The 26,839-nt window shown below is 41.2% G+C and overlaps 1 protein-coding gene across 1 annotated transcript; it reads left to right on the top strand.

Annotated features, from left to right (window-relative positions):
- Positions 1–26,411, top strand: SLC15A1 (solute carrier family 15 member 1). The gene is made up of 23 exons (XM_085306029.1): positions 1–28; positions 1,890–1,921; positions 5,815–5,899; positions 5,994–6,135; positions 7,420–7,539; positions 8,195–8,294; positions 8,561–8,651; positions 10,208–10,291; positions 12,103–12,185; positions 13,390–13,476; positions 14,867–14,956; positions 16,522–16,566; positions 16,669–16,701; positions 16,953–17,041; positions 18,880–18,961; positions 20,272–20,397; positions 21,766–21,915; positions 22,320–22,369; positions 23,030–23,137; positions 23,275–23,368; positions 23,825–23,971; positions 24,848–24,955; positions 26,223–26,411. Exons 1-23 carry the CDS (start codon positions 1–3, stop codon positions 26,409–26,411), a joined length of 2,163 nt encoding a protein of 720 aa, XP_085162155.1.
- The last annotated feature ends 428 nt before the right edge of the window (positions 26,412–26,839 follow it).

Genomic DNA, 26,839 nt, shown 5'->3' with positions numbered 1-26,839 from the left:
ATGCTGCATGTTGCTTGTGAGGTCAGAGGTGTGGTGCCCCAGATGTGTGCCCCAGATCCCCCCTCCAAGAAGGAGCTCCACTATGGTCCCATGGCTGGTGCCTGAAAGGCTGAGGGAAGAGGTAGCTGCAGCAAGTGACTGAATGTACTGTGCTTTTCCCTCCTGCACACCCACCTGGATGGATAAAAACTGCACTGTTACATTTTTTTGAAAGATGGAAGATAGGGGTCCTTATGGTGACTGAATTCACAGCTTCAAAGCAGATTTACTGCTCTTCGATTTCTGATGTATGGACAAATATRAACAGCTATCTAAAGTAGTTCTTATGGCTGATGCTATGAAAAAAATGGCAGTGCAATGCATGTGTTCAGGAAATGCCAAAGATTGSAAATAATCAAGGAGCTGTTATGAAGATAGTCCCTACCACTAGTGCCTTGATATGATAGAATCAGTAAGGTTGGAAGGGACCTCTGGAGATCATCTAGTCCAACCTCCCCGCTCAGCRGGGTCACCTAGAGCATGTCAGACAGGGTTGCATCCAGGTAGGCCTTGAAGATCTCCAGAGAAGGAGACTCCACAACCTCTCTGGGCAGCCTGTGCCAGTGCTCCGTCACTCTCACAGGGAAGAAATTCCCCCTCATGGTCAGGCAGAACTTCCTGTGCTTCAATTTCTGCCCATTGCCGCTTGTCCTGTGACATGGGACAACTGAAAAGAATTTGTTCCTGTCCCCTTGACACCCTCCCTTCAGGTATTTCAGGTACTATATCAGATAYCCTCTGATACTGTTGCTGGCATGACTTGTATAAGGGACATTTCCAAAAACATTAACAATTCAGTTATGAGTATGTGGCCTGAAGTTGGAGTCTCAGCATTTTCTTTTTCTTTTTTTTTTTAAGAAAACATATTTTTGAATTACTTCCCTGTATTTATTGTAAAGATAGAGTTGTCCACCTCTGTAAAGAAAAAATGAGATTAATTCACTTTAAATTATTGAAAGTGACTTTATTCAGTATATTGTTGAACTAAAATACAGTGTTGCAGTCAGCTGTTTGTATCTRTCGTGAACTATGGACTAAATAATACTGATACTGGCAAATCTGTTTTTTTTATAATGATCTGTTACGGACACACTTCATCGGCAAGCAAGGATTTCAAAGTTCATGTCTTGTACTTGGTCTTATCTTAAAGATAATGAACTTGCTCTTGTGGTTTTATAAGAACTGCTGACATCTGTCCTAGGGGCACCCAGCCTCRGTCCGAACGGGTGCAAACTCTCACGCGGCCCCTGGGTTTAGAGCCGCACGCAGCTCCCTGCCCGCTCCGTGCTGGAGGAGCCCTCACGCGCTTCCAGGGCTTCCTCGGTGCGACGTGAGCGCGCACTAGCGCGGGTCGCGCAGCCGGGCCGTGTCCTGGTTGGACCTGAGCGGRGGACCGCTGAGACCTGGCACCCAGCCCTGCCCTCGCAGGGCGCCTCCACGGCGCTGCCTGCTCTTGGCTCGTCTCCGAGGCAGCGTCCCAGGGACGGAGCCGAGACGGGACGCGTCTCTCGCGGGCGCAGGACGCCCTTAGTGATGAGTTTTGAGCGATCTTAGAGGGATGTCGTGCTTTGTCTTGCAATATTCCTTTTCGCTCTTCCGTGGGAGTGTATGCGAGTCTACATATAGCCTGAGAAACAAAATGAGGTCAAGCGATGTTTTTCTGCTAGTTCTCTTGCACCCTTAAGACTGAAAACTTACTTATCCTGAATATACATTTGGTTAATTGAACAATACCTCATTTGCATTTCATGATTTGCATTTTGAGTTGAGCTTTTTTAATGTTTTCTAGTGGTTATAAAGAAATGTTACTTAGTAGTTTCCATTAACTTGTCTTTTTTTTTCTCTCTCAGTAACAAAAAGCAAGAATAATGGCAGATCAGCGGTAAGTTTTGTTTTGTTGTTATTATATTCTTTTTTTCCTGTTTTACCATGCTATTGTCATTCTCTTTGGGGATCCTTAACTGTGTACAAAAGAATCCACTGCTTTTATTTCTCTCTCTCTMTMTATATATATATATACARGTAAGTGAGCTCACAAAAGATCTAAATCCCAGCTAAGCATTAGTACACCAGACACCCTGACAAGATGCCTAAAGAGCCTTTGCTGGACAGGCAGATATCAGACGTGAGGAGAAAATCCCTGGAGCAGGCCCTTCTGCTGCTGGGTTGCTGTCATCCACTGACTCTCCTTCAGGATTTTTTTTTAACCTTTCCAGTTAGTGTTGTTCCTCTTCAATCTTTGAACTAGTGATGGTTGCTGTCTCAGCAATACTATCTCTGTTTGCAGTTTTGCCTTTCTTATCTTGCGAGGTTTTACTCCATGGACTTTCCCACCGCTTTCTCGCAGCTTAGTGGCTTCCTTGGCAGCCTGAGTCAAGGTTGCGCAGCTGCGTTGTATCAGACCTGGGCCTGGGATCCTCAGTGTGGGGGAACTTCACAGAGAGGATTACAAATATTGCTTTCAGGTTACCTCTTCAGTGGTGGCTCTAGTGCTTTTTCACCAGTATGGATCTCAACAGAAATGTTGTAGTTGATGCATGCACATGTATAATGCAACTGAGGATTAGGAGAATAATATAGTACAAAACAAGAACAGTATAGGTTATACATTGTCAAGACATAGCCATGTATTTCCTTCTTGTTAGTATTATGTTGGAAAAATAATTTAAAAAAATGTCCCWTACCTTGTGGAAGTCCTTCTGGCTTTCTCCTACGCGCGCCTGTTTGTGTATGGCAGCACAAGCCTTTGCACGGCACAGTGCTCAGCCCCGGCTGTGACGCACGCATCTCTGCAAGCTTGGGGCAGCAAGTGAAAATCCGCCGAGGGCCGCCGTGCTGCTGCGTGAGTGCAGGACATCTCTGGAACGCCCGAAAGCACTAGTGGCTTCAAGCAGAAGCCCAGCCTCTATGGAAACTTGTTATGTCACTGGTTACGACACCTGGCACCCAGTTACACAACAAGCTGTTGTGTTGTGACAGCGTAAAACTAGGGAGGTTCGAGAACGCCAAGGAGGACAAAAAAGTTTTAGTGAGGCTTTGTTAAATTCTAGTGGAGATGGGTCCCACCATCCCTAGGCCAGGACTGCTCTGTCCCTGTTGCTGCACAGGACAAGGAGCAGGCTTTCTCCTGCTTCGGATGGGGACAGCCTCTCCTTCCCAGCTGAGTTACACCCAATTCCAGTGGCAGAAACCAGCTGTGCCGTGTGGGTTACTGTTTCGAGGCCTGGCCCATGAGCAGCTGAAATCAAAACCTTTTAGTTATTTCTAATGGGTGCTGAGCTAAACCCTTCATGGTGCACCACAGTCTATCTCCTGAGGAGTGGTGCCCAGATCCCTCTTTTGACCTTTTCCTGCTATCCTGTTTCTTCCCACTGTTCCCAAACAGGACCTCTTTCCTTSTCTAATTTGCAGCATGGTGGCACAAACGTTTGCATGGCATAAYGAAGGTGTATGAACAGGGCTGTCTGGCATTCATCTGTACAAGCTTCAGTCCACCAAAAGACAAGTCCAGGTCTAGGCTAGTCATCTAGAGTTCCTGGCACCTTCAGCTGAAGGAACAGGCACTTTCAGCAAGTGCTTATCTAATTTGGGATGCATGCATTTGAGCTTTCTTTGGAGATGTCTCTTTCTTCCCGGTAGAGGGTATGAGAAATCAAGGGCAACAAARTCCTATTTAGGCCTCTAACTTTTATTGCTCTAAAGCTAGATGAGTCCCACTTGGAGCTCCTCCTTGGCCAAAGTGAGATTCTTTCAGTGCAGCTCACCTACCAAAGCACAAATGAGACGCGTAGTGTATGTTTGATGCAGCTAATAACCACGATTAGTGCTCTTCAGGCTGCTTCGTCCTCCTCATGCCTGAGTCAGACTAAGTCAGCAGCRCTCTGTCAGCACCACTGTCTTATTTTCATTTCTCYTGCAGTATTCACAAAAASCTTACTGTAGCACACAGGCTGTCATACACCTAGACTTCTGGGTCATCTTTCCTTAGTGTCCTGTGGTAGTATGTCTTACTCATACATCCAGCAAAGAAATCAAGATATCCCTCAGCCGGTGTGCACTTGCACACTTGCTGTAGTAGATACACTTCAGAGACAGACCTGTGCCAAAGACCCTGGTTTTGCGAATACCCTGGATTAAATCTTGTCATTTTAATGATAGGCAAGCCCTCCTAGAAGCCCTTTAAATCTTGTCATTTTAATGATAGGCAAGCCCTTCTAGAAGCCCTTTAAATCCACAGGTGAGCTAGTGGTGATGTCGTTCATTAAGACTCTGTCCAGAGTCTCTGCTGGTGATGTGAGCTTTCTGATTTATTCATGTCAGGCAGGGTTTCCCATAGAAGGTCTCTTTACTTTGGACTGGTGAAACTTTCTGAGGTATGGGTTGATCTGGTTCCTGAACCCTCACAACATGAAGGAAAACAAGGCCATATTTTTTCTTGTTCACATTTCTTTTAACTTTCATAATTGTTTTACTTCTGATATGTTTTAACCCCCCTCCAGACCAATCCATAAATATACGTTGCTTTTTTGTTACCTTTCATTTTCATATAGCTGATATACACACTTCTATTTAACCTAAAACACAAAAGCAATTAACATTTAAAAGTCTGCTTGACGTTCTGACACTATATCATGATGACTTCTGATTTCTCAAGTTCTTGTAAGACTGTGTAACTCCTAGTTGAAATAGTTTGCACTCTGATATCCTGATAAAACTATGCTTGTCTAGATTTTTCTTAGAACTTAAAGCAATTTGTATCTGTAAGTTTGCTTCTTTTACATAATGAAATATTTTGTGCTGCCTATATTTAAAAAAAGGTGTTGTAGGGATGACTAATCTTAACAGTTTAGGTGAGTCACTGAAGTGGATGTGAACTGGCATAGCTTCAGAGGCTTACTTAAAATTTTGGGTTTGCAACTTGAAAATTAAACCCATAAAGGTAAACCATGGAAGATTATATTCAACTTTCATTCCTAATAACTTTGATAGAAATGTTATATTTTCAATCATTTAGAAAAATGGGTGGTGAGAAATTGAACTTCCTATTTCACTAATTATGGAAAAATTGTAACTCATAACTCCTTTCCTGGCTTTTTTACGATGGCAAGAGCCTTGCCATAACCTGTATTATGGAGACTATTTGAATGCCTGTCACAACAGGAGAAGGCACAGTACATCCAGCAGTTAAAGCCTGGAAAGTTTGTGTTAGGAGTAAGAAGTCAGTTTTATCAGAGAGTCTGAAGAAACGGAGGATTCTCCATCTAAGAGTATTTGTCAGGATGGGGAACCTTCCTGAGGGACCTGTTTTAATAAAATGCTTGCCTACCCTGGTCAGAGGTATCTAACAATAGCCCTGGACATCTAACCATGGTACATGGTGGGGGTTTGGGTGCGGGGATTTTTGTTTCTTTGTTTGTTGTTGTTATTCGGTAACATTGGCTTTTTGCATATTTTTGGATACCAGTAAAGATTACTCTACTGTTAGGGCCAATGTTCAAATGACYTGAAGGTCAAGCATAGTGTTGCTAAAGATCTCTTGCAAAAGGCGGTTGAGAAGTTCTGTAGACCACAAGGGGAAAACGCAAACTGGTTCTGGACTGAGGTGGATCAGCCTGGTTCCACAGCTCTCTGTGCAGTTTCCTAGCCGCTGAGTTACCCCCTCGCAAYGTTTGTACTGAGCTTGCTCAAGCGGTGGGTCACATGTAGCGGTGTTATTTTACCTGTGTGTTTGTTGCATGGCCCTGTCTGAACTCCCGCTGTCACGCTTGCCTCCAGCCAAGCCTCTTTGGCTACCCCATCAGTATCTTCTTCATCGTCGTCAATGAGTTCTGCGAGCGGTTCTCCTACTATGGCATGCGAGGTATGTCCCACGTCTTGCCTCTCCTCTCACCTACCGTTGCTTACCCAGCTCCAGTTCTGCTTGCTAACCCGTGGTTTTGTCCTCCACCCTACAGCTGTGCTCGTCTTGTATTTCAAATACTTCCTGCATTGGGATGACAACCTGTCTACGGCCATCTACCACACGTTCGTTGCTCTGTGCTACTTGACGCCAATCCTTGGAGCACTCGTGGCAGACTCTTGGCTGGGAAAGTTTAAGTGAGTGCTTACTCCAAAAACAACCCCCAAAACATGAAAGTTCAGTTGAACTCAGTGGTACTTGAACTGCTGCCATAGGAAAGGATTTAGAACMACCACCTCAGAGCCGGTGCTGGCTACTTCAGAATCATCTGGGGGTTTTTTACCCCCTGCAAAGTTTGAGGTTTTAATTGATTCAGCCCAGAACTGAAACTTCACAAGTTAACAAGTATTACAGTTCTGTTAATCAGCTAACTGCATGAGTCTGCTTTCCAGACATGCGACGTGTTTTCCTCTCATCTAGGTAAAATGGAGGCTGAACTGTAAGGAACGGATGAGCTGTGAAAATGAATAGAAACTGGAGGTTATAATTACATTTGATAGCATCTTTACCCAGTGCAGGTGGTAAATTAATTGGTGAAATACTGTTTTATGTAGTATGAAGAGAGACTTTTAGAATATATTCTAAAATGTTCTGTAATTAATTTCAGTATTGATTTGACAGCTCAGTGGAAAGTTTTACTGAATTGCAGCTGTTTGTTTTAAATGATGAATTCTGAATTGCTTTTGTGTGTGCTAGCTGCTCGGAAAAGTAATGCTGGATGAAGTGCTTTAAAATGTAACAAATTATTTCTAATAGCCTGATCTCATTCTCCTTTACTGATGTTTTGCTTCTAATAGTATTTACTTTGCCATAAAAAGCACTATAAAAAGATTTTTATTGAAGGATATGAGTCAGGAGCGTTAGCTGGCTTGTCAAAGGTGTCTCAGAGATCAGAGATGAAGCTGGCTCTGGAGTCGAGGTTGGCTGCAGGCTGCACGATCATCTCCCGCTGTGTTGACAGCCTCCGGGAGACCAGATACGCAATCACTGTCAAGTATGCTCTGTGCAGCTGGTCCRATCCGTGTAAGCTCATTGCAAATAGCTTAATATCTTGCAGATTGTCCTTTTATGTATGAACATGCCTGGATGCACGATTGTTCACTTGTTTGGATGGCAGGCTTTAAAAAAATCAAGTAAAAGCCAAAGTACACTTTTACACCAGAGATTTAAATATCTCTCACAGCACACTCGTGTCTAGAGATGAACCTTTTTTTCATATTTGCCTTGCTTAATTAAATCAGACTCTCTCAAAATTTTTCTTAAACAAAATAAACAGAAATAGTATTGTGACAGAGGTGTATGGACAGATTTTTACAGTAGTTTGCGATGTTATGAGTCCAGATCTAATGTTTGTGCTCTMTACCCTCCTTTATTAAACATAAATGCATGTAAATGTTTTGTATCTCCTTTCTTTGTAACAGGACCATCGTTTCCCTGTCCATAGTCTATACAATCGGCCAGGTGATCATGTCTATAAGCTCCATAAATGACCTGACTGATCACAACCGGGATGGCACTCCTGATCATATTCCAGTGCACGTGTGAGTTGTTTTGTACATGAGTTTTCCAAGTTAACGAAGAGTGGGACAACTTGAACCTTAAATTTATGCTGCTTGAATTATGGCTGTCTTTAAGAAAACTGTCACTCCTGATGCTTATGCGCTCCTAGAAAATCTGCCTTCGGCCAACTTTAATTTATATGATCATTGTTCCTGCATGGCAGTTCAAGATGCGTAGTCCTGGTCATACATGTTCCTGACTACTTATTTCTAAACAGCTTCTTTCTTTCCTCGTATCAACCTGAGACATCTCAGGTAGTGCGTGAAGAACCTAAGCCACTTCACTCGTGTGCGGCAGACGTTAACAAGCACCGATTTCCTTCATTTACTCCCTATGAGTCGCTGTGTTGTGATCATACAGTCTGCCAGGCCACAGACACTTCCACGCATCTCTGGCCTCCGTTCTCCCATCCTGRTGGCCGTGAGCTGTGATTAATTAAGGCTGATTAACTAAATACGGTTCTTAAAGTGGCAGATCTTTTCTTGGCTTTTTCTTATGCGAAGCCAGACCAATGACGCTCAATCTGATGTTAAGGCATGTCTGTTGTTCAATGCTTCTGCTGTTGGCTTGGGCAGTTCTCTGGGCCTGGTATTCATCTAAAGAAATGGAATGATTTTTTTTTTCCCTTTGTCCCAGTGCTCTGTCCATTATTGGTTTGATCCTCATTGCACTCGGTACGGGTGGTATCAAACCTTGTGTGTCAGCATTTGGTGGAGATCAGTTTAACGATGATCAGGTAACAATATTTTTCAGATTTTTTTTTAATTGTGCGTATATTTTTAGTAATGTTTGAMTGTTGTTATACTGTAACAGTAACAATAAATATGTATATACATATTTAGACATGTACATCAATGTAGTACTTCCTGTGTAACCGAAAAAAGGAGCTGGATAACTATTTGTGCATTGAACGGTACAAACCAAGCTGCTGATAGCTTGATCCAGGTGATCGACATGGCTCAAGTTAAGCCTTTCTAAACAGCCTTTCTGTTTTCACTGCAGGAAAAACAAAGATCTAGATTCTTCTCTATCTTTTACTTGTCCATTAATGCTGGAAGTCTCATATCCACTATAGTCACTCCAATTCTCAGAGGTAAGTCTACACACTGSTCTACAAAATGGTGAGTGTTGGTTTGCAGTCCTTTAGGTATAAACGAAGTTTGGCTCCCTCTGCTAGCTGTTGTTCTTCGACAGCTCGTGCAGTTATGTGGCAAGTTAATCGTGAAGTTTCTTGTGTCTCATCCGGCTTCTCAGGAGTGAGATACTATCAAAAATGCCAGTTTGAGATCTGAACTGCCGTAGAGATCTAGTACTTCCACTCTCGAGGTGTGTTGAAGCTGTGACATCTCTCCTACCTCTGTGGAATTAAACCTGCTTTAGGCATAAATATGGCACTTGTTCCCACAACTTTAAAATTGTTACACGAGAAAGAGAAAAAAGTATCGTTAGAGTTGTCTTGCTTGGTGAGGAAGGAAAGATGAAATTGTGCTTTGCTGTGGAAGCGAAGGCYGTTTTAAAGTGTGCCTGTACAAAGTACAGGAACACCTACGTACATGCAACACATGTGACAGAGTAACTATATCTTTTTTTACTATCACAGCGTTAATTTGTTCTGCTTATAATGAATAGTGTGACTTTGCTCAAAGGAAAGCAGCAGCCTATCGAGCAAAAAGCAAACCAGCTCACTGGTACACATGCATAAATATGTTCATTTGCAAGCTTATATAGATGGTGTCATAGGGATGTGGTTGGCATGAGTTTGGGGAAAGCTATTCTTCTCAAAAGTAAGAAAACTGTATGAGATTGTTCTGAAACATCCTAAAGCACCAGACTAGAATTCTGGTCTTTGGGTTTTTTGAAAGCAGCTGGATGGAACAGGCTATACAGATGTATTTTAGATACTTGCTTCATGCACATTCTATCTTTTGCCAAAGATAGAGATGAGCTTATGGAGCAACATGCAGTTTGCTTCTATGCTGATACAGGGTGGAAACTAACTTGGAAAAGTAGTTTGAACCGACAAATTTATCTGAGCAAAACGATAACATTACTTTCTGTAACGGGTTGACTAAAAGGCTGATATAACTGGAATCCAGACAAATCAATTAGCTGCAAGCTAATATTTTATTCTAATYAAGTTCTATAACTCTTCTTTTAGAAGAAATATTGAGAAAAGAGATAATACRTTTTACTTAGTCCTTTGTTGCTTCTCCCTTCTAGTTGCCACATCCATACTTTAAGCATCATTTCAGGATGTTTGTAAAGTTTATAAAAAGACATCACTAGCCACTGGGGGGCATATGAGAGTTTTTAAACAAGTTACCCTTGTTCATAAATAGGGATAAAAATCACGTAACTCATCCTAGAAACCTTTGTCATCTAGATCCTTTTTCTCCATGAAGATGCATTTGACCTTTCTAGCAGAATTCTTCTTTCTCCTCAGTGTAAATGTACAAATTCACATAATTTGCCTTCTTAATAATGTAAATGTGTTTGATAACTATTGATAGTTTTGTTTCATTCTATTTATAATGTCTGCAGAGATTTTTCTTTTTCTTGTGTCAACAATGAGTATAATGTATGTAAAATTTGTAAAATACTGGCAGCGCTCACTGGGACTTTTCTCTAAGGTTTCTTTATTTGCTTCAGGTCAAGAATGTGGCATCCATAGCAGACAGCGATGTTACCCACTAGCCTTTGGAGTTCCTGCTGCCCTCATGGCTATTTCACTGAGTAAGTTGAACTGTTTCCATCTTACTGCTTCATGGATACAGAAGTGATTAGAAGATAATGATTCAAGAATGAGAAAATAGTGGAAATCTCTCAGGTATTCAACTCTACCAATACCTGGCTTTTATTCTGCAGTTTTTGACTTGGGAAATTTTTATTTTCTTTAAGGATTAATCTAAAATTATCACGATTTTACAAGAAGAGACTTCCTTTTCTTCACTGATATCTAAATTACTTAGTGTCACAGGTCATAGCTGTATCCCTGGGGAAAAAAAAAAAAAAAACTGCATATAGCATTTTCCATTCTGTAATTTTCTTAGTTGGTGGCAATTCTCTTAATGACTTTTGTACAAGATTACAGAATTGGAGTGGAGGGGAAGTGTAAACCAGGGGCAAGAAAACCACTCAGACCCATTTCTTCCAGCCTATAATAGCAAAATACAACACTCACTTAGAAACATGGAACCGGACAGTGAAGTCTTCTCAGGTAGTGTTTGGATGTGCTGTGGAATAAATACCTACTGAGAAATATCCATGCATGATTTTTGCTTGGATTTGCTGTTGTGCTGGAGAAAGTTAACCTGTACTTATTTACTCTGTTTAGGATGTCCTGGTCTTGACATAGCTTTTCTTTCTTTCAATAATTTTGGAAGGACCTCAGAGGCATCTAGTTCATCCCCTGCCTATGAGCCCTGGTCAAATCCATCCATATCTCTATAATTGCATGCCTAACCTGTGTTTGCGGATTTAGTCTTCCCCAGAAYTTGAAAGCAATGTGATCTGCAAAAAGGAGTTGGAGGACAGCACATTGAACCCATTTAGCCCCTTGGCAACTCACCSCTGACTTTTTTTGAGGGGCAGGGGAGACATATAAACCATGAACTATGGTTCTGTAATTTGCTTTAATGTCAGTATTGTTGTACAAATTCCTGTTGCTTGGACCACTTGGCTATATAAATTAAAGATCCTTTGAAGGTAGTATAAGAGCACAGGGAAAGAGTGGTTTTCAAAATTATACCTTAGTCTAGGATAGAGTAATTGCCCTTGAGCTGGTGAAAAGTATATGCCATAACAGTATATCAATATTTATCTGTTAAACTCCTGTGTTTTTAGTAGTTGCACTACCGATTCCTCACTGAGCTTTTCAGCTGCAGCACAAAGATGAAAAAAMTGTGTCGCTGTTAGAAGCAGCCTTTGGGGCTTTTTCCAAACAATGTGGCTGGTGTGCACCACAGCATCCCTCCTGGTCCTACCTGGGAGGCCACCCAAGCCCCAYCTTGTCTGTGCACCCAACAAGGCGGCCGGCTGCCATGGGTGTTTGCTTGTGTCACGCTCCACGTGTGGAAGAGTGAGGCCAGGAACATGTTCGGACGTAGGAGTTACAGAAACCTTCCCAAGCCCTACGGTTCATTCAAAGCCTTGCACGCCCCTGCATGATGAGAGCTGTGTTGTCCTGTGCTCTTGAAAAGGAATCTTTAAAGTTGCTYTAATACAGTGTAGCAAGGCCAAACCTAAGGTCCAAAGTGGGCCTTGTTTTGACCATAGGTCAACTAAACCATCTTGCTCTCCAAGGACAGTGGCCATTTGCCTACATGGCTCCAGGTTTAGTCCTTTGTCTTGAAAAAATAGTGGCAATTTGGTAATATTAATTTGATTTCTTTTATTGTGTAATAACATACCAATAAGCACACTCATTCCTGCTTAGAAAGTTTATTTCTATCTGGATGTAACCCCTTTATTGTTACGATTTGTATACAAAAACTTTTGCTGTTACTTTCAATTAATCCTGAATTGTTTTGTTTTACTCATTGTAGTTGTGTTCGTAATTGGAAGCAGAATGTACAAGAAAGTTCAACCTCAAGGCAATATAATGGTTCAAGTTTCCAAATGCATTGGAGTAAGTAATATTTGTTTTCCTGAAAAGTCTGRCCAGAATTTTCAAAACTGTTTAGTATACTTACTTGGAACAGAAGTCTTTCATACTACCAGAATTTCTGTTGAAACTTTTTGACTTTCCTTCATACAGAAGGCCTCTAACTGACATCTCCAGATTTATAGATTGCCCTTGTATTTAACTATATGTTTGTATAAATCTGAACCTCTGCACAAAGAAAAAGCAAGATGTCACAATGATGTGTTTAAAAAATAATAATTAAAAAAAACTTCTGGGAACCACCCCCTCCTCATTTGTTTACCTTAATGCAGCTCTATAGGGAGAGAATCGTGCATTGACTTGTGTTTAGGTCATCAGAGTCTGAAGAAGGTAGCTACTAGTATCTCTTATCAGCAAGAATTCATTGCTTAACAAAGAATAGGTTATTTACAATGCAGAGGTGCATTGACACCCACTGTATTAGGGAAGCTAGTGGGGTTACACGGCTGGCAATCTGGCAAGGAACCGAGCGTGAGAAGTGCTGCACTTCCCCAGCGGTGTCTCTCAATTCTAAGCTCAGGCGATTTTTTCATTAAGGCACTTCTCCATTCTCCAAGCAGATCTGCCAGCACGTTGTAGCCCAGACCATTACTTATCCTCTAAGCACTGTCAAAAACACATCTCTAAATGTGATTTTTGACCATCACTTAGAGCGTGACCCTTAGAGCCCAGTTCTRCTCAGCTCAGCCTGGAACATAAGATTTGCATGCTATCCCATGCAGAGAGTCTGTGAAGCCTTCAGGAGGCTATTTGTGTATATTCAATCTGAAGAAATGAGGAACTGCTATAAAATGCAGCTTCCCATATAATGAAATGCATTCTTACGCCCATTCAGCTCTGAGAAGTTGTGTGYGCGACATTCTTCCATTTATTGTTATCTGTAGAAGTTGGTCTTAAGTGGACAAGTCTTCAGCAAGTTCCTAAGAGCACTTCATATTGAGAGAGACTTAACTTTTTCTGAGCTGTTTGTTTTACCCAGGCACATACTTCACCGGATCTGCAGTAGGAGGCCTAGCACGCAATATTCCTTTAGGTGCTTAGAGCAAGTCACCCTGAGCACTCTTCAAGGACTGGAAGCAGGGGCATCATCTTCATAATGGCAGAGTGGCTTAGAGCATTACAAATATTTGTAACACTGTTAAACTAAGCTCTGATGGTATTTCTTCAGTTTGCCATCAAAAACCGGTTTCGGCATCGCAGCAAGGAGTTCCCCAAAAGAGAGCACTGGCTGGACTGGGCAAGTGAGAAGTATGATGTGAGTATTACCTGTGAGCACTCCTGCACCCTGATGTTTCTTAACCCCCAGTTTCAGTTTGGTCTGCTCTGGTCCATTCCCTCAAGCTCTAGATAAATAATTCTGTGCCTCTCTCAATCATATAGCAGTTAATGGTCTGGCCAAACGTAACTGCTTCCCTGGGTTGCAGGTTACTATCATAACTCCAGTGGGAGGGCAAAGCTGTGTAGAAGTCAATACTCTGATCAGAGGCTGCAGGGGGAAATTCTGGGGAGCTGAATAAAAGAATCACAGAATCATAGAATCAGTAAGGTTGGAAGGGACCTCTGGAGATCATCTAGTCCAACCCTCCCTGCTCAGCAGGGTCACCTAGAGCATGTTAGACAGGGCTGCATCCAGGCAGRCCTTGAAGATCTCCAGAGAAGGAGACTCCACAACCTCTCTGGGCAACCTGGTCCAGTGCTCCGTCACTCTCACAGGGAAGAAATTCYCCCTCATGTTCAGGCAGAGCTCCCTGTGGTTCAGTTTCTGCCCATTGCCTCTTGTCCTGTGACATGGGACAACTGAAAAGAATTTGTCCCTGTCTGGGAACAACTGGGAACAACAACTTGTGGAACAAGTTCAGGCACCTGTTAATCTTAGGGTTGGTAAAAAAGCAGGTATCATCTCTGGATTCTTATGGTCTTCTTCTCAATAAACCAGTCTCAGAACAAACTTCAAACAGAAATGTGCTGATTTAATATGACTACAGAAGTGAACAACAGGCATGGTGCTGAAGGTCATGGCTACCGCCTACAGCCATAACGTTTGTCTTGAGATCAAACTGCAGAATTGTGCTCAAGAAGCTTAGCTTAAGTGGAAAAACACTGCACGCCCCCAGGCCTCAGTGCTGAGTTCAAGCTCCTTATCATGGCTCTGAAAGCCTCATGTCCCTTAGCTCCCAGCCAGGTCCTGTGCTTCCTTGCCTCCTACACACTCTGCCCTACTGTCAGCAGCAGCACAAATCTTGGTCTATCTTTCTTTTCGGTCTATACACATTCTTCATGTATGAGATGCATCTCCAGCTTCTCGGTGTTCAGATGCCTCCAAAATTTAGTTTTGCCCAAACACATCCAAAGCAACGCTAACTGCAGAACAAAAGCTCGTGTTGCTTGCAGAGTATATACACCAAGAAACATGGGTCTCTGTTATAAAGGTCATCTTTCACCARCAATCTTTCCCACACCCATAAGCAGACCTTGGGCTTCTTAACAGAAATCAGCAGAAGTACCTACAACATACAAAGTTCAGGACAGGGATAAGTAATTTGTGATCAGATCTTGGGTCTTCACCTGTTGCTGTGCTATGAAAAGCAGCGTGTAACAAGGTGTCTGGTTGACTGATTCCCTTTTATAATTCTTACTCATTACAGAAACGACTTATCACTCAGACTAAGATGGTATTGAAGGTGCTTTTCCTTTACATTCCTCTCCCCATGTTCTGGGCACTCTTTGACCAACAGGTAAATTCTTTAAACTATTTATAATGCAAACTSGTTCTTACCCTGAGTCAGTGTTAATACAGAATGTAGCTACTGAACAAATTTTTCTTTCCTCCTGGGTGCTGAACACAACTTTTGAAGGTTAAAATGTAGATTTTTCTTTRGCACACTTAAAAAAACCCCCACCCTTTCATCAAATAGGTTGTACAGTGCACAAAAAAGATTAAGGGGAAACCCTGCCCTGTATCTCCTCTTTTTTTGTGGGCAGAAAGAGGTAGCCTTAGGAGGCTGTAAAAGCCTGGTTCTAACTAGGATTTGGGTAGAGGTTAGGGCATATGGCTCTAAATCTGCCCTCCAGCACGCAAGGGCACTACGCAGTGCTTCAGGGGGGCCAGGTGGTTCTGTGGCCCCAGAATAGCCTGAGRAAGTTCATTTTACCTCACCACCTCCAGGACTGATTCAGTGACTCTGAAGTCTCTCCAAATTCCGTATCAACCAGGAGTGAGAGGATGAAACAGTATTTTAAAGCTTTCTTCGGTCCAGCTCCTCCCTTGCTGGCAAAAGTGAGATGTRGTGCAAAGTACAAAAGTTTTGGAGAATCAGGGATGAAATGAGCTCGGCGCCAGTCCACTTAATCACTCAGATCTGTTAGGAACACCCCAGACCTTCACACACAAGTCTCTAATTCCCGCGGACCTTGTTTGGATGGCAGAGTGCTTGGCACTCGTGCAGGCCAGCTTTTGTGCTGAAGTACTGGAGTGCGACCAACGGTGGGTATCCGACAGAACCAGAGTTGGGAAGCTTTAGCTGTGACAGAGGGTATGRTGAGTCCGTGTTAACACGCACATTCCCTGGGCCGTGCTTCTCTTTCGCAGCGGTTATGAGYGTGACCTGTTAAACGTGAGTGTTCCTGCTGTGAAAATCTGAATTAAAAGGTCTGCGCAAACCATCACATCCCATGACATGATGTATCACAGGTGCTTATGTGAAGTGGTACAGGAGCACGGTGGTTAAAGGCTCCTTCCACAGATGCAGGGGTGTGAGCTCCTATTTTAGCCTGGGCTCAAGGGGAAAGTCACCTACACTTGACTCCACCGCAGGCAGGTTTTCTGATTGGACAAATCAGAGGGGCCCATGAGGGTCCCATCCTGGCTCTGCAGCTGTCTGCCGTAAGGATGGGTGCACCATGGCCATGAGCTGCTCAGGCTTGGGCAGTGAGCACCAAGACGCTGGGGTGGCCCCTGTGCTCGGTGCAGCAGGTCTCTGTGCGTGCTCTGTAGCTAGTTTCATATAGCGACAGCTAAATCCTGGGAATCACAGTTAGGCTCTGAGCACAGCGTTTCTTTGCTATTTCCTTTTCCAAGTTTTATCTTTCGCTCCTACTTCATAAAGTTAGTAAATAAAATGTGCCATAAAAATTGTTTTGTTTAAATGTGTACTTGGCAGAGTAAGAGAATACTCCTTCAGTACTTTTTTTTTTTTATTATATTGCATGTCTTTCCCAACCCTTTCCTTCTGAAGTTCCTCCTGAATTGTTTTCATAAGACTGTTTTACTGTGRCATTTAACATTCTTTCTTTCATAAAGGGATCAAGATGGACACTGCAAGCAACAACAATGGATGGGAATTTTGTAAGCTACTTTTTATTGTTTTTCTTAATTAACATTTGCTTTTCATTTAAATTGTAATTGTTTTCATAATATTAAAACCTGTTCATCTTTATTTTTCACCAGGGAGCTATTCAGATTCAGCCAGACCAAATGCAGGTATGTAATCATCTGTCTGACACTAAGTACTCCCTATGGATAGTACATATATAAACACATATATGTACGTATGTGTGTGTGCGTATGCATATATAAAACATGCTTCAACATATAACATACGTATGTGCATAAACATACGTGTGTGTGTATGCAGACATGAATATATATATATATTCTTTTTTCTTAATTGCCCTTCTTAAAAAGGGACTTTGAAAATTGTTTAATTTTTCCTTTTTATGTTCTGTTCACAGACTGTGAATCCAATCTTGATTATTGTCATGGTCCCAGTTGTAGACGCTGTGATTTATCCTTTAATTAAAAAATGCAGGATCAATTTTACGTAAGTTGATGTACTTACCAATTTCAAAAGAGGCTCACACTAGTAGTTTCTCTAAACTCCTCTTCTGGCCCTAATGCAACAAGAGCAAGAATTCAGCAAAGCAGAAAATAGAGGTGTAGCTATATTACATGTGGGATTGATTTTATTATTGTTGTTGTTGTTATTTTAATAAGTTAGAGCCCTTGAAGTTAAACATACAGGCACCACAGGCTAGAGGAGGAGAATCTGATTACGAAGGATCAGTGTCACCTTCTTTCAAGTTAAGGGCAATTTTTTTTTTCTACAGGATGCTATATACTGTWAGTCTGCCTCTTCCATACCCTATCACCACCAAAGTCTTACAAAAAATAGAAATACACATCTTTAATACGCTTTAACATGTAATATCTTCGGCTTATAAATACCTGAGAGCAGATAAATTGCCTCTTCAATCCTGCAAGAAGTTTGGCCCACTAAACACTTCCGTGTGGAGTTTTAGAGGACATCGCTCCAACTCTTAACGTTGGAATGAAGTGGCTAGCATATGCAAGCTGAAGGGGCAGAAGAGGCTCACCAGGTTCAATGAGGGAAAGCAGAAGCTGTTTGCTTTGTCTAGACTTGCATTAACACAAGCAAAGGATTTTTTTGGACTTGGCTTATCTTGYGTGAGCTCTGGGTTTGGGGTAGACCTGTTACAAGGCTGGCTGAGGCCCCCAGCTGCTGCTCCCTAGCTTTTTCACAGAATCATAGAATCAGTAAGGTTGGAAGGGAYCTCTGGAGATCATCTAGTCCAACCTCCCTGCTCAAGCAGGGTCACCTAGAGCATGTTAGACAGRGYTGCATCCAGGYRGGCCTTGAAGATCTCCAGAGAAGGAGACTCCACAACTTCTCTGGGCAACCTGTGCCAGTGCTCCGTCACTCTCACAGGGAAGAAATTCCCCCTCATGCTCAGGCGGAATTTCCTGTGGTTCAGTTTCTGCCCATTGCCTCTTGTCCTGTCACATGGGGCAACTGAAAAGAGTTTGTCCCCATCCCCCTGACACCCTCCCTTCAGGTACTTGTACACATTTTTCCTCAGTATCCCTAAAATATAAGCTTTTTCATTAGCTTATGGTTGGGTTATTCCCGACTTTCTTTGCTCCTGTAACAAAGTTGGCTCTATCATCAAGTAAACCAATATAAAGAGAAACGTGCAGACACATTTCTTGGAACAATTTTTATAAAGGTKAGATGCAATATCCTTTTTCCATCTAGTTATGAAAAACTTGGCGTGGTGTGTACTGTACTGCAAACAAATACTGTTCTTTGTTTGCAGACTTTCTGCATCTGTCAGTTGATGCCATAAATAAAATACTTGCCTTAAGTTTACCTCTCTTTACATGAGTGAGGTAGTGTCTCAACTCAATCTATTTCCCTGACTCTTTTTTCAGTTCAGCATTATTTTGATTTAAACATACCTGTATAGACATAAAAATTTGTTATCCTTTTGTACAGTGCATAAGTTTTTGTCTCTTTATTGTTTTGAAGCTAAAAACCATACTGGATTGTTTGCAAATATACACACCCAATAACAATTTTATTTATACAGTGGTTAACCTTAGGAAAGAGCCCTGCAAATGCTAGTAWCAGGTTAAAATGTTGCAGGCACTTTAGATTTTCCAAGAGTGTAACTATGAATTAACACTGAGAGCAACCTTGCCTTGCAGAATACTTTCTGTAACAACATCAGACTTTCAGATGGTGATAAAGCATTAGCTGTGGTCATGTTAATGTTCCTTACAATGGAAGGAGAAACTAACAGCTGAAGCTCTGAATTGATATTTCTCCTAAAACTCATTTGTGTTTTGTTGCTCTCCTAGGCCACTGAGGAAGATCACTGTTGGCATGTTCCTTGCATCTTTGGCTTTTGTCGCTGCTACCCTTGTGCAAGTGCAAATAGATGTAAGTTCAGCCACATGCAACTAAATAGGGGCATTAAAGTTTAGTTGTTAATAAATAGCAGATTGTTTAATGTGGAAATGAGCCAAATAACGTTTATAAAAGACTTGTGAATCATAAACCAAGCATGTGAATGCAGAGAGGTAGAGGGAGGGAGAATATTAAAGCATATTGCAATACAGTGTGATCAGCATATGAAAATTATCAGCTATGAACACAATCCTGCTAAACATCTTATGTGTCATTAGTATAACTTACATGTCTAAAAGCAACCTTGGGTTTTTAACTGAGGTTTAAAGCTGAAAATCAGAGACCTGGTTGATCTGCCAGCTTTGCATCTCTGATCTTTCCTAATGTTTAGACTGAAGATGGAGTGTGTCAGGCCACGRTCAGGAAGTTGTCACACATGACAAGCAAAGAAACATACCTGTTTAAGGCAGGATTCATTACACRTAACTCTTCTTGCCTCAAAGGGAAGTATAATGCCTGAACTAGATCTAGGTTTCTCAGATAGTTGGGGAGTCAGAGGCACCTCCGTCACATCCCAAGATCTGAATTGTCATCCAGAGGTGCCTGTCTCAAGATGCTCAACCCTTAAATAGCTTGGGTTAGGAATCAGGTGAAATCAGGTGAAAGCTGTGCGTAGACATACTGGCACCGGGCACAAGCCTCTCTCAACCTGGTGAATCCCTAGATAGTTGTGCAGGTATCTTCTGCAGAAAGAGAAAAATGGATCTGTGTTTCTGATGTGATATACCTTAAGTGATTGAAAAGGACAAAAGCACCGGATGTAAGAAAGCTGAGGCAGAATTAAAATACATATSACTCTTGCAGCAAGAGCAGGCGCTATTTATTGCTAGATTAGGTAGAAAGTGGAGTCTCCAGGTTAAATTCAGTTTTGCCTTGACTGATACAGAGTTCCTTTTTGCACTGGGTGGTGCCCCTATGTGCTTGTGTCCCATTCAGCAACACCAGTACTAGGAAAATGGGAGTCAAAACACGGTAAAAAAAAATTTAGAAGCCCAGACTGCTGTAGGYTGTGGGGAAAGCCCATGGACTGAGTTCCAGAGGGGCCATGATCTTCACAGCGTGCCACAAGAGGTGAGCAGATAGGAATCAAACCTGGCCATGGATGTGGTGTTGGAGATAAGGGGTTTCCTTCCATGCAGAAAGCAGTAAGGCACCTTGTGGTACTAGTGACTAAACCCTTCGCACCCCTGTGGCTGATCATCGCAGATCATCAGGCAAGCGGTGATCTTCCTTTTCCACGTGACCTGGAATAGAGCACTGATTTCACCTTTTCTATCCAACAGAAAACTCTTCCTGTTTTCCCTGCAGCTGGGCAAACCCAAATCAAAGTAGTAAATCTGGGTTCTGTTGATGCAACAGTAAAGTTTGAACCTGGGCTTCAGAGTGTGCCTGTAGCACCTCAGATGGCGGTAAGTGACGGAGCGGGAGAAAAGTCAGACAAAAAATTTCGGTGGAGCACGTCAAAGCCGTTCTTGACTAATAGTTCAGAATTGATCCCTTCCTAGTTCCCCTCCCCTCCCTGAGTTATTACAAAAAATACACAGTGGCTGAAGAAATAGAAACTATTTCAAAATTCTAAATAATACTAATATGTCTTAGGGCAGAAGTGTGTCTTTTCAAAGAAGCTTTTTAAAAAACTTAAATGATTTTCAACTAAATAAAAACCCTTCACTTTTGCAAGAAAGATGCTATTTTTTAACAGCAAGAACACCCTTTAATGCAAAGAACATCACCTTCAGCTCTAGTAAATCACTGTTGYTATTGAGTTCTAGTCAGTTACTGTTGTTATTGTAAGTAATCACATATTTGAACAGGAAGGTTTTTCTGTGGTTATGTAGTGTATCAAGTTTCAGGTTTTGCCATCGAAGAAGYGGCGCAGGCTCTATTACGCCACAGTCTTGATTGCTAGCCCTAATGGCAGCAAAATGCAGTGGAGCTGATGCTCAGTATTAAAAATGAGCRCAAGGGAGCCCAGCAACGGAGGTGTGTTGTCTGGCAGCCGTCAGTCCTAACCTTGTCGCTCCGTATGTGGAGAGAGACCCTCTTCTAGCCCATTTCCAAGATTTTCCTCACATAGAAACTAAGGTGTGGGGAAAAGATAAGAGTGCCCAACGTATATCCTGATGTGAATATAACCATGGTGCACATCCAAAAATGAAGCATGTAAAATGCTCTGCTGCCTGTTACAGACATCTTACGATCCAGATATTTTGAATTTTCTGTCCATCTATACATCATAAAAATATTCTTAAATACTACATTAACATACTTATTAATGTTTTAAGTACTTTTTACTAATAAAATGTATTTACAATATTTAAGACATCCCAGTAACAGTCACTTCTATTCTGCTGAAGCCACAAAGCTGCAGTTTGGATTTGCAGCTCTCTTGGGAGGTGTTGCTGTTTGTGAAATGCTGCCTCCTAATCTGGGCTTGTACTGTCTCTGTAGTTAAACAGAATTTTACTCTGCAGTGGTGATAAGTCTCACTTGTCTGGCCAATTCACATGCACACAGGAAAAAGTAACAGCTCTTCCCATAACGCTTGTAGGAAGCTCATGCTATTTTGAAGTTTGTGTAAAGGAAGAAAATAATTGAATATTGATATAAAAAATAGCAAAAACGGAAACTGAGATGCATGTGATCTCTGGCACCTCAGAAATAAGATTCTAGGAAACTTCTGAGCCACTGAGTCTGTAAAGTTCCCTCAAAGGTATAGGCAAGCCTATAGCTGGATGGAAATTCACAGCAATTCTGTTTTTTTTTTTTCTTTGTAGACAGGCTACATGACATTTGAGTCTTCTAAGCTAAATTTATATACTGTAACCTTTGGAAATCAAACTGTAAATCATGTGGTCAGCTCACTAGAGAGAAACCGTCATACTCTTGCAGTTAAAAATGTTGGAATGACCATTGAAGCTAAACTGGTAAGTCTGTTTAAATCCTAGGAACATGTCAATCTCTTATCAACCATCTTGCCCAAACATAGACTGTGTGAAGCTGAGGAGTAGCTCTGGGTAGATTTTCTTTTGCTTTGTTTTCTGTTTTTTTCCCACTACCTGAGGAAAACCACGCTGGTGAAACTGGAGACTTTAGAGAACAAGACAGGATGGGGTGGAAAAACTGTTCAACTTAGTATTTAACTTAAACCTTGGAGAAAGAGTCACTGTGGTCTTATTACAGCATTTTTTTTGGCAAACGTGTCTTAGTGAGAATCTAAAATGAGGTCTGGAGTCTTGTTCTCTGTTTTTCTCATTGTATATATAATATTGTACGCTTAGGCTGTTCACTGGCGCCAACAAAATATCTGTATACTTGTCTCTTCCATCAGCTGCTTGACAATATCACATCAAAACCAGAAGAAGGAAATAATCTCATCAGGTAGAAACTTTTGGTTTTTGTTTTCTGGGTTTTTTTCCCTTTGCCCCCTCCTAAATCTTACAGTGGTATGACTGTCTCTTCAGTCTCCCTCTTTGATGGACTCTTCTTGTTTAACCTCATTTTCTTCAGCAGGGAATGTCCAGTTGCTGGACACATCATTCAGATATGTAGGGAAGTAGGAACTTCCAGGCCATGATTCATCTGGCCTATCTAGTGTATCTACCCTTGGTATAAATTAGCTAAACCTTGAAAAATGCATATTTTGTTGCRTTGTCTACACTCTTTATTTGTAGACAACAAACACAGATATATATATCTATACCCAAAATGAAACATGAGGTAAGAGGTTTTCTACTTCTTTTCTTGGGGGAAGTTGTGCATCTTCCACTTGCAGATGTTTGTTACTGCTGAAATAATGGCTTATTTCTGACATGATCCTGAGCAAGTAGTGGGATGATGTGGCTAATGCAAAAATCAAAACTCCATGCATATGCTTTAATGGAATTAGAGATCTTTCAAAAATATCAGTTGATAAAAATGAATGGGAAAGATTTAATACCTGTTGGGCTGCCAGTATGTAAGATAAAGAATATAGCTTTTACTTCTAATGTTTTATGAAATACTAAATAAAATATGTATGACTGTTGTTACATTTTGAAGATTTATAAACAATATGACTCAGACAGTCAACATCACTATGGATAGCACTCACTTTGGACCCCTGGAACCTCTTTCTGCCAGTAATTATGAAGCCTTCACCAGAGGAAGGTGAGCACTTCCTTACTTTAACCTACACCCTTAAAGAAATAGACATATTTGTCCTTGGGAAAAGGACACTGCACTTTTAGTTTTATATAATATACACACATGTTCTATATTTGTGGACTGAACTTTCTTCTCTTCAGTAAAGTTATTACTGGGCATACGGGTTCATCTTCTTGTGAAATCGCCTCAAAGACATTTGGATTTGGCAGTGCCTATACAATTATAATTAATGAGGTGAGTGCCAGTGCTATTGGTCAGTACAGAACTACTTTCATGTTAACGTTTTCTTTGAGTTTTAAAAAAAGAATATTGCACAACTATCGCTCTTGTCCTTAATAAGATACATGAAAATTCTGTCACATGTACAAACTGTCTGAAGATGAAAACTTCATTAACTATACAAATAATGATAGATGTGATAGTGATATAATGTAAGACTTCATGACTAATTGCTTTAAATCTTTAGCCTTTCTTGACACTAAGGATTTACATGAATTCTGCTACCAAGTCATCGGTACTTTTAAACTCAGTTTGTCATGTTCGTATGCAATATTGATCATTTTTTACTTTTCTAGAAATGTTGTATGTGTACATATGATTATATAAATGATATAAAACTGTTTAGAATACTCTTAGAGTACAGATTTTTTTTCACTTTCTAATGTGCCATTTTAATGACCACTGTTACAGTGTTCTGGAAGCTCATTAACGGCAATATATGTTGAAGATATCCCACCGAATACAATCCACATGGCTTGGCAAATCCCTCAGTATTTCCTTATTACATGTGGTGAAGTAGTTTTCTCTGTCACTGGACTGGAGTTTTCATACTCACAGGTAGGTTTTGCTCTTCAAAGGTCTCATTGCGTTAAGAGTCCTGAGTTAATCCTGTACAAAGGAAACTATCCTCTGTGATTTGTTATTCCTTACATGGTAATTCCATGTTGCTGCTTTGAACCGTGGTGCTCTTATAGCCCCTTGGCAGGAACATAGGCTGGTACGAATTGGCTAGTTTCACTGGCATTTATTGTGTCTTCCATGGAGCAATGCTAAATTACACCGAATCATTTGAAGACATGGCCTCTAGCCCTCAAGTCACCTGCTCACACAAATGATTTTCCACTGGAAATARGTGGAACTGTACTTCTGCTGTATGATCAAATTGGAGCGCCAACATATGTAATGTGCTAGTACTTGTTCATTTTATCTCCACATCAAGATCGCATCAGTTTAACTCAGTTTTCTTCCCATATTGCCTTTCGCAGAAGTTTAATCGTACACTTTTAATACCTTTTTCTTCTGATTTTTCAGTTTGTCGTATTAGCGGTGCATGTCTCTTCCTTTAACTCCTGAGTCTATATACTAGAGAGGTTSGAACATTGTAAGATGTAGCTTGCACAACTATGGTGCACTCAGGTTTCTTCATTTAGTGTGYACCATGAGCCAGAGTCAGGTGTAAAACGTGCATGTTAGTTCCTTGTGCAAGTCAGCATGCACAATGTAAACAGTGTTATAGCCCGCGCCGGAAATCTCTTGCTCTTCAAAGCCTTGGCCTGTATAGGTCTCTAACAATTTTTTAAAAATCTGCCCTGCCTCATAATGTTTGTTACACTATTAAAAATGTTGTAAACCTCAGAATAAATGATAAAGCCTGAGTTAGTTATTTCTTTTGAATACAGTGTTTGACTAACGCTAAGTCCCTTATTTCCATAGGCCCCGTCTAATATGAAGGCAGTGCTGCAGGCAGGATGGCTGCTCACGGTGGCTGTCGGTAACATTATTGTCCTAATCGTGGCCGGAGCGTCCAAACTCAGTGAGCAGGTAAGTGCCCAGGCCACCAGCACGCTGCTGTTTTGCATAATGAGAAAGCAGCTCTGGTACAGAGGAGAGTCGTCACGGATAGACCTCAAAAATCATAACTTTTGTCCATCTGCTACTGAAGTGGGATTTGTGCTTATAGTTGGCATCATGAGATTAAAGTGTTGRCTAGAACAGGGTACCGGTCAGATGTAGAATTAGTGTTTTACTGAACAAGTCCATTGGAGCATGAAAATAACTTGGTCATGAAACTGAATAATCTATTTGGATGAAAATCAGTGCCGAAGGTTGTGACAGAGTGGGAACTTGCCATTTGGAGCCTCTTCTAAAGAGTCTGCTGGACTTCTTCCCTGTGTTTCTCCCTCTGCCCTCCAAAAAAACCCTTTAAACAACATTAACAAATACTTCTTCAACAAGAGTTGAAGAGTTTATCTATTGCTTGTCATTCCTAACTCTTGCTTGGTCTGGTGCCTTCTCTTGCAAGTAGTAGTTTCTGGTGTCTCTACAATAAATTGCTTCCTGTGGTGCGGAAAGGTGCAGAGTTCAGAACTTGAGCCTGGACAAGTGGGATTAAAATTTGCTAAAGCGTTTCCCACCAATGAACCTTCATCTCTGTTCCTCAGCCTTGCCAGTCCCTTCTTTCTGCTGTCTCCACTGATTTCAAACCTCACACCTCAGTGTATGAAGACAGTCAAGATGACTTGGACAAGATTTCCTCAGACTATTTGTTACACTCACCAATGAATCAAAAGGGATGATACTTGAGAGACAAGAGAACCCATCTTTGAAATAGGTCTGATACTCCTGATATCTGCTAGATTAATCAACAAGAGCATAAAAAATAGCAGTTAAAACTTTTCAGATGGACAGAGCAGTTTGAAACTACAGTTTCTAGTCTTACTCTCTGCCCAGATTTGCTATCAGTAAAAGCCTTTACCACTACATTASTGGAAGTGAGATCACTGCTTGCTTCTTTTAAAATGAGATTATCTTGCTCTAGGAGGAGTTGAGTTTCCTCTTCAGTCTTTCAGTACCACTCCTACACTTCCAGGAAGAGAACTGTAGAACTCTTCAGCATTCACAGGACTTTTCTTGCTTTTCAGCCTCATACTTAGTCCCCTTTTAAACTGTACAGTATTTGTATGTGCTCGCAGTTCCACATTTTAATTAACTCAACTTCTTGTGAACAGTGAAATGATGCAACTCCTTAGAGGAAATGCTATTGATCGCTAAACTATGCTCTTTTTTCTTTTTTTTATTTTCTCTTTAGTGGGCAGAATATCTGCTATTTGCTGCCTTGCTGTTGGTGGTTTGCATTATTTTTGCTGTCATGGCTTATTTTTATACCTATGTTGATCCAAATGAGATTGAAGCCCAGCTTGATGAGGATGAGAAGAAACAAGCCAAAAGGGATAAAGACCTTCTTGAAAAGGAAGCTGAAGCTGTCTCTCAGATGTAAAAGGTGTACTGAAGGAGCATTGTAAACTACAGTATCCCAGAAACTGGCTTTGCAGTAAGAGGAAGCGGGGTATCGGCAATGATCTCTGGATAATCTCTCTCATGGGAGAGATTAAGAGAAACTGTTCTGACTTTCTAACTTAAAATGCAGCCTCTCTTGGGAAGCAAAAGGGAAAGATTAGTCTGTCTCGTACAGAACTTGGTACCCTGAAGAAACTTCAGCAGAATTTGCACTCTTAAAATGGACCTCAAGCTCAAATACCAAAGCATTAAAATACTGAAATTGCACTCAGCACTGTTAGAGACCCTGTGAAAAGATCTATTTTTATACTGTATTTCATTTTTTTTATCATGAAAGAAGCAGATATTGCCAGGAAATAGTAATTGCTATTACAGCCAAGCTGTCTACATGACCCCTGTAATCCCACT

This window comes from Rhea americana, unplaced genomic scaffold (assembly GCF_003343005.1).
Source record: "Rhea americana isolate MKP2758 unplaced genomic scaffold, rheAme1 scaffold_23, whole genome shotgun sequence".
NCBI lineage: Eukaryota > Metazoa > Chordata > Aves > Rheiformes > Rheidae > Rhea > Rhea americana.
The sequence above is the reverse complement of the archived record's forward strand: the minus strand, read 5'-3'. Positions and strand labels throughout refer to the sequence as shown.

What these genes read in the sequence shown, in the direction of transcription:
- SLC15A1 (XM_085306029.1), top strand. Translation starts at nt 1, where the DNA reads ATGCTGCATGTTGCTTGTGAGGTCAGAG. An exon ending in CTCCTACTATGGCATGCGAG is followed by an intron (nt 5,900 to 5,993) that starts GTATGTCCCACG and finishes TCCACCCTACAG; the next exon opens with CTGTGCTCGTCTTGTATTTC. An exon ending in ATACAATTATAATTAATGAG is followed by an intron (nt 23,369 to 23,824) that starts GTGAGTGCCAGT and finishes CCACTGTTACAG; the next exon opens with TGTTCTGGAAGCTCATTAAC.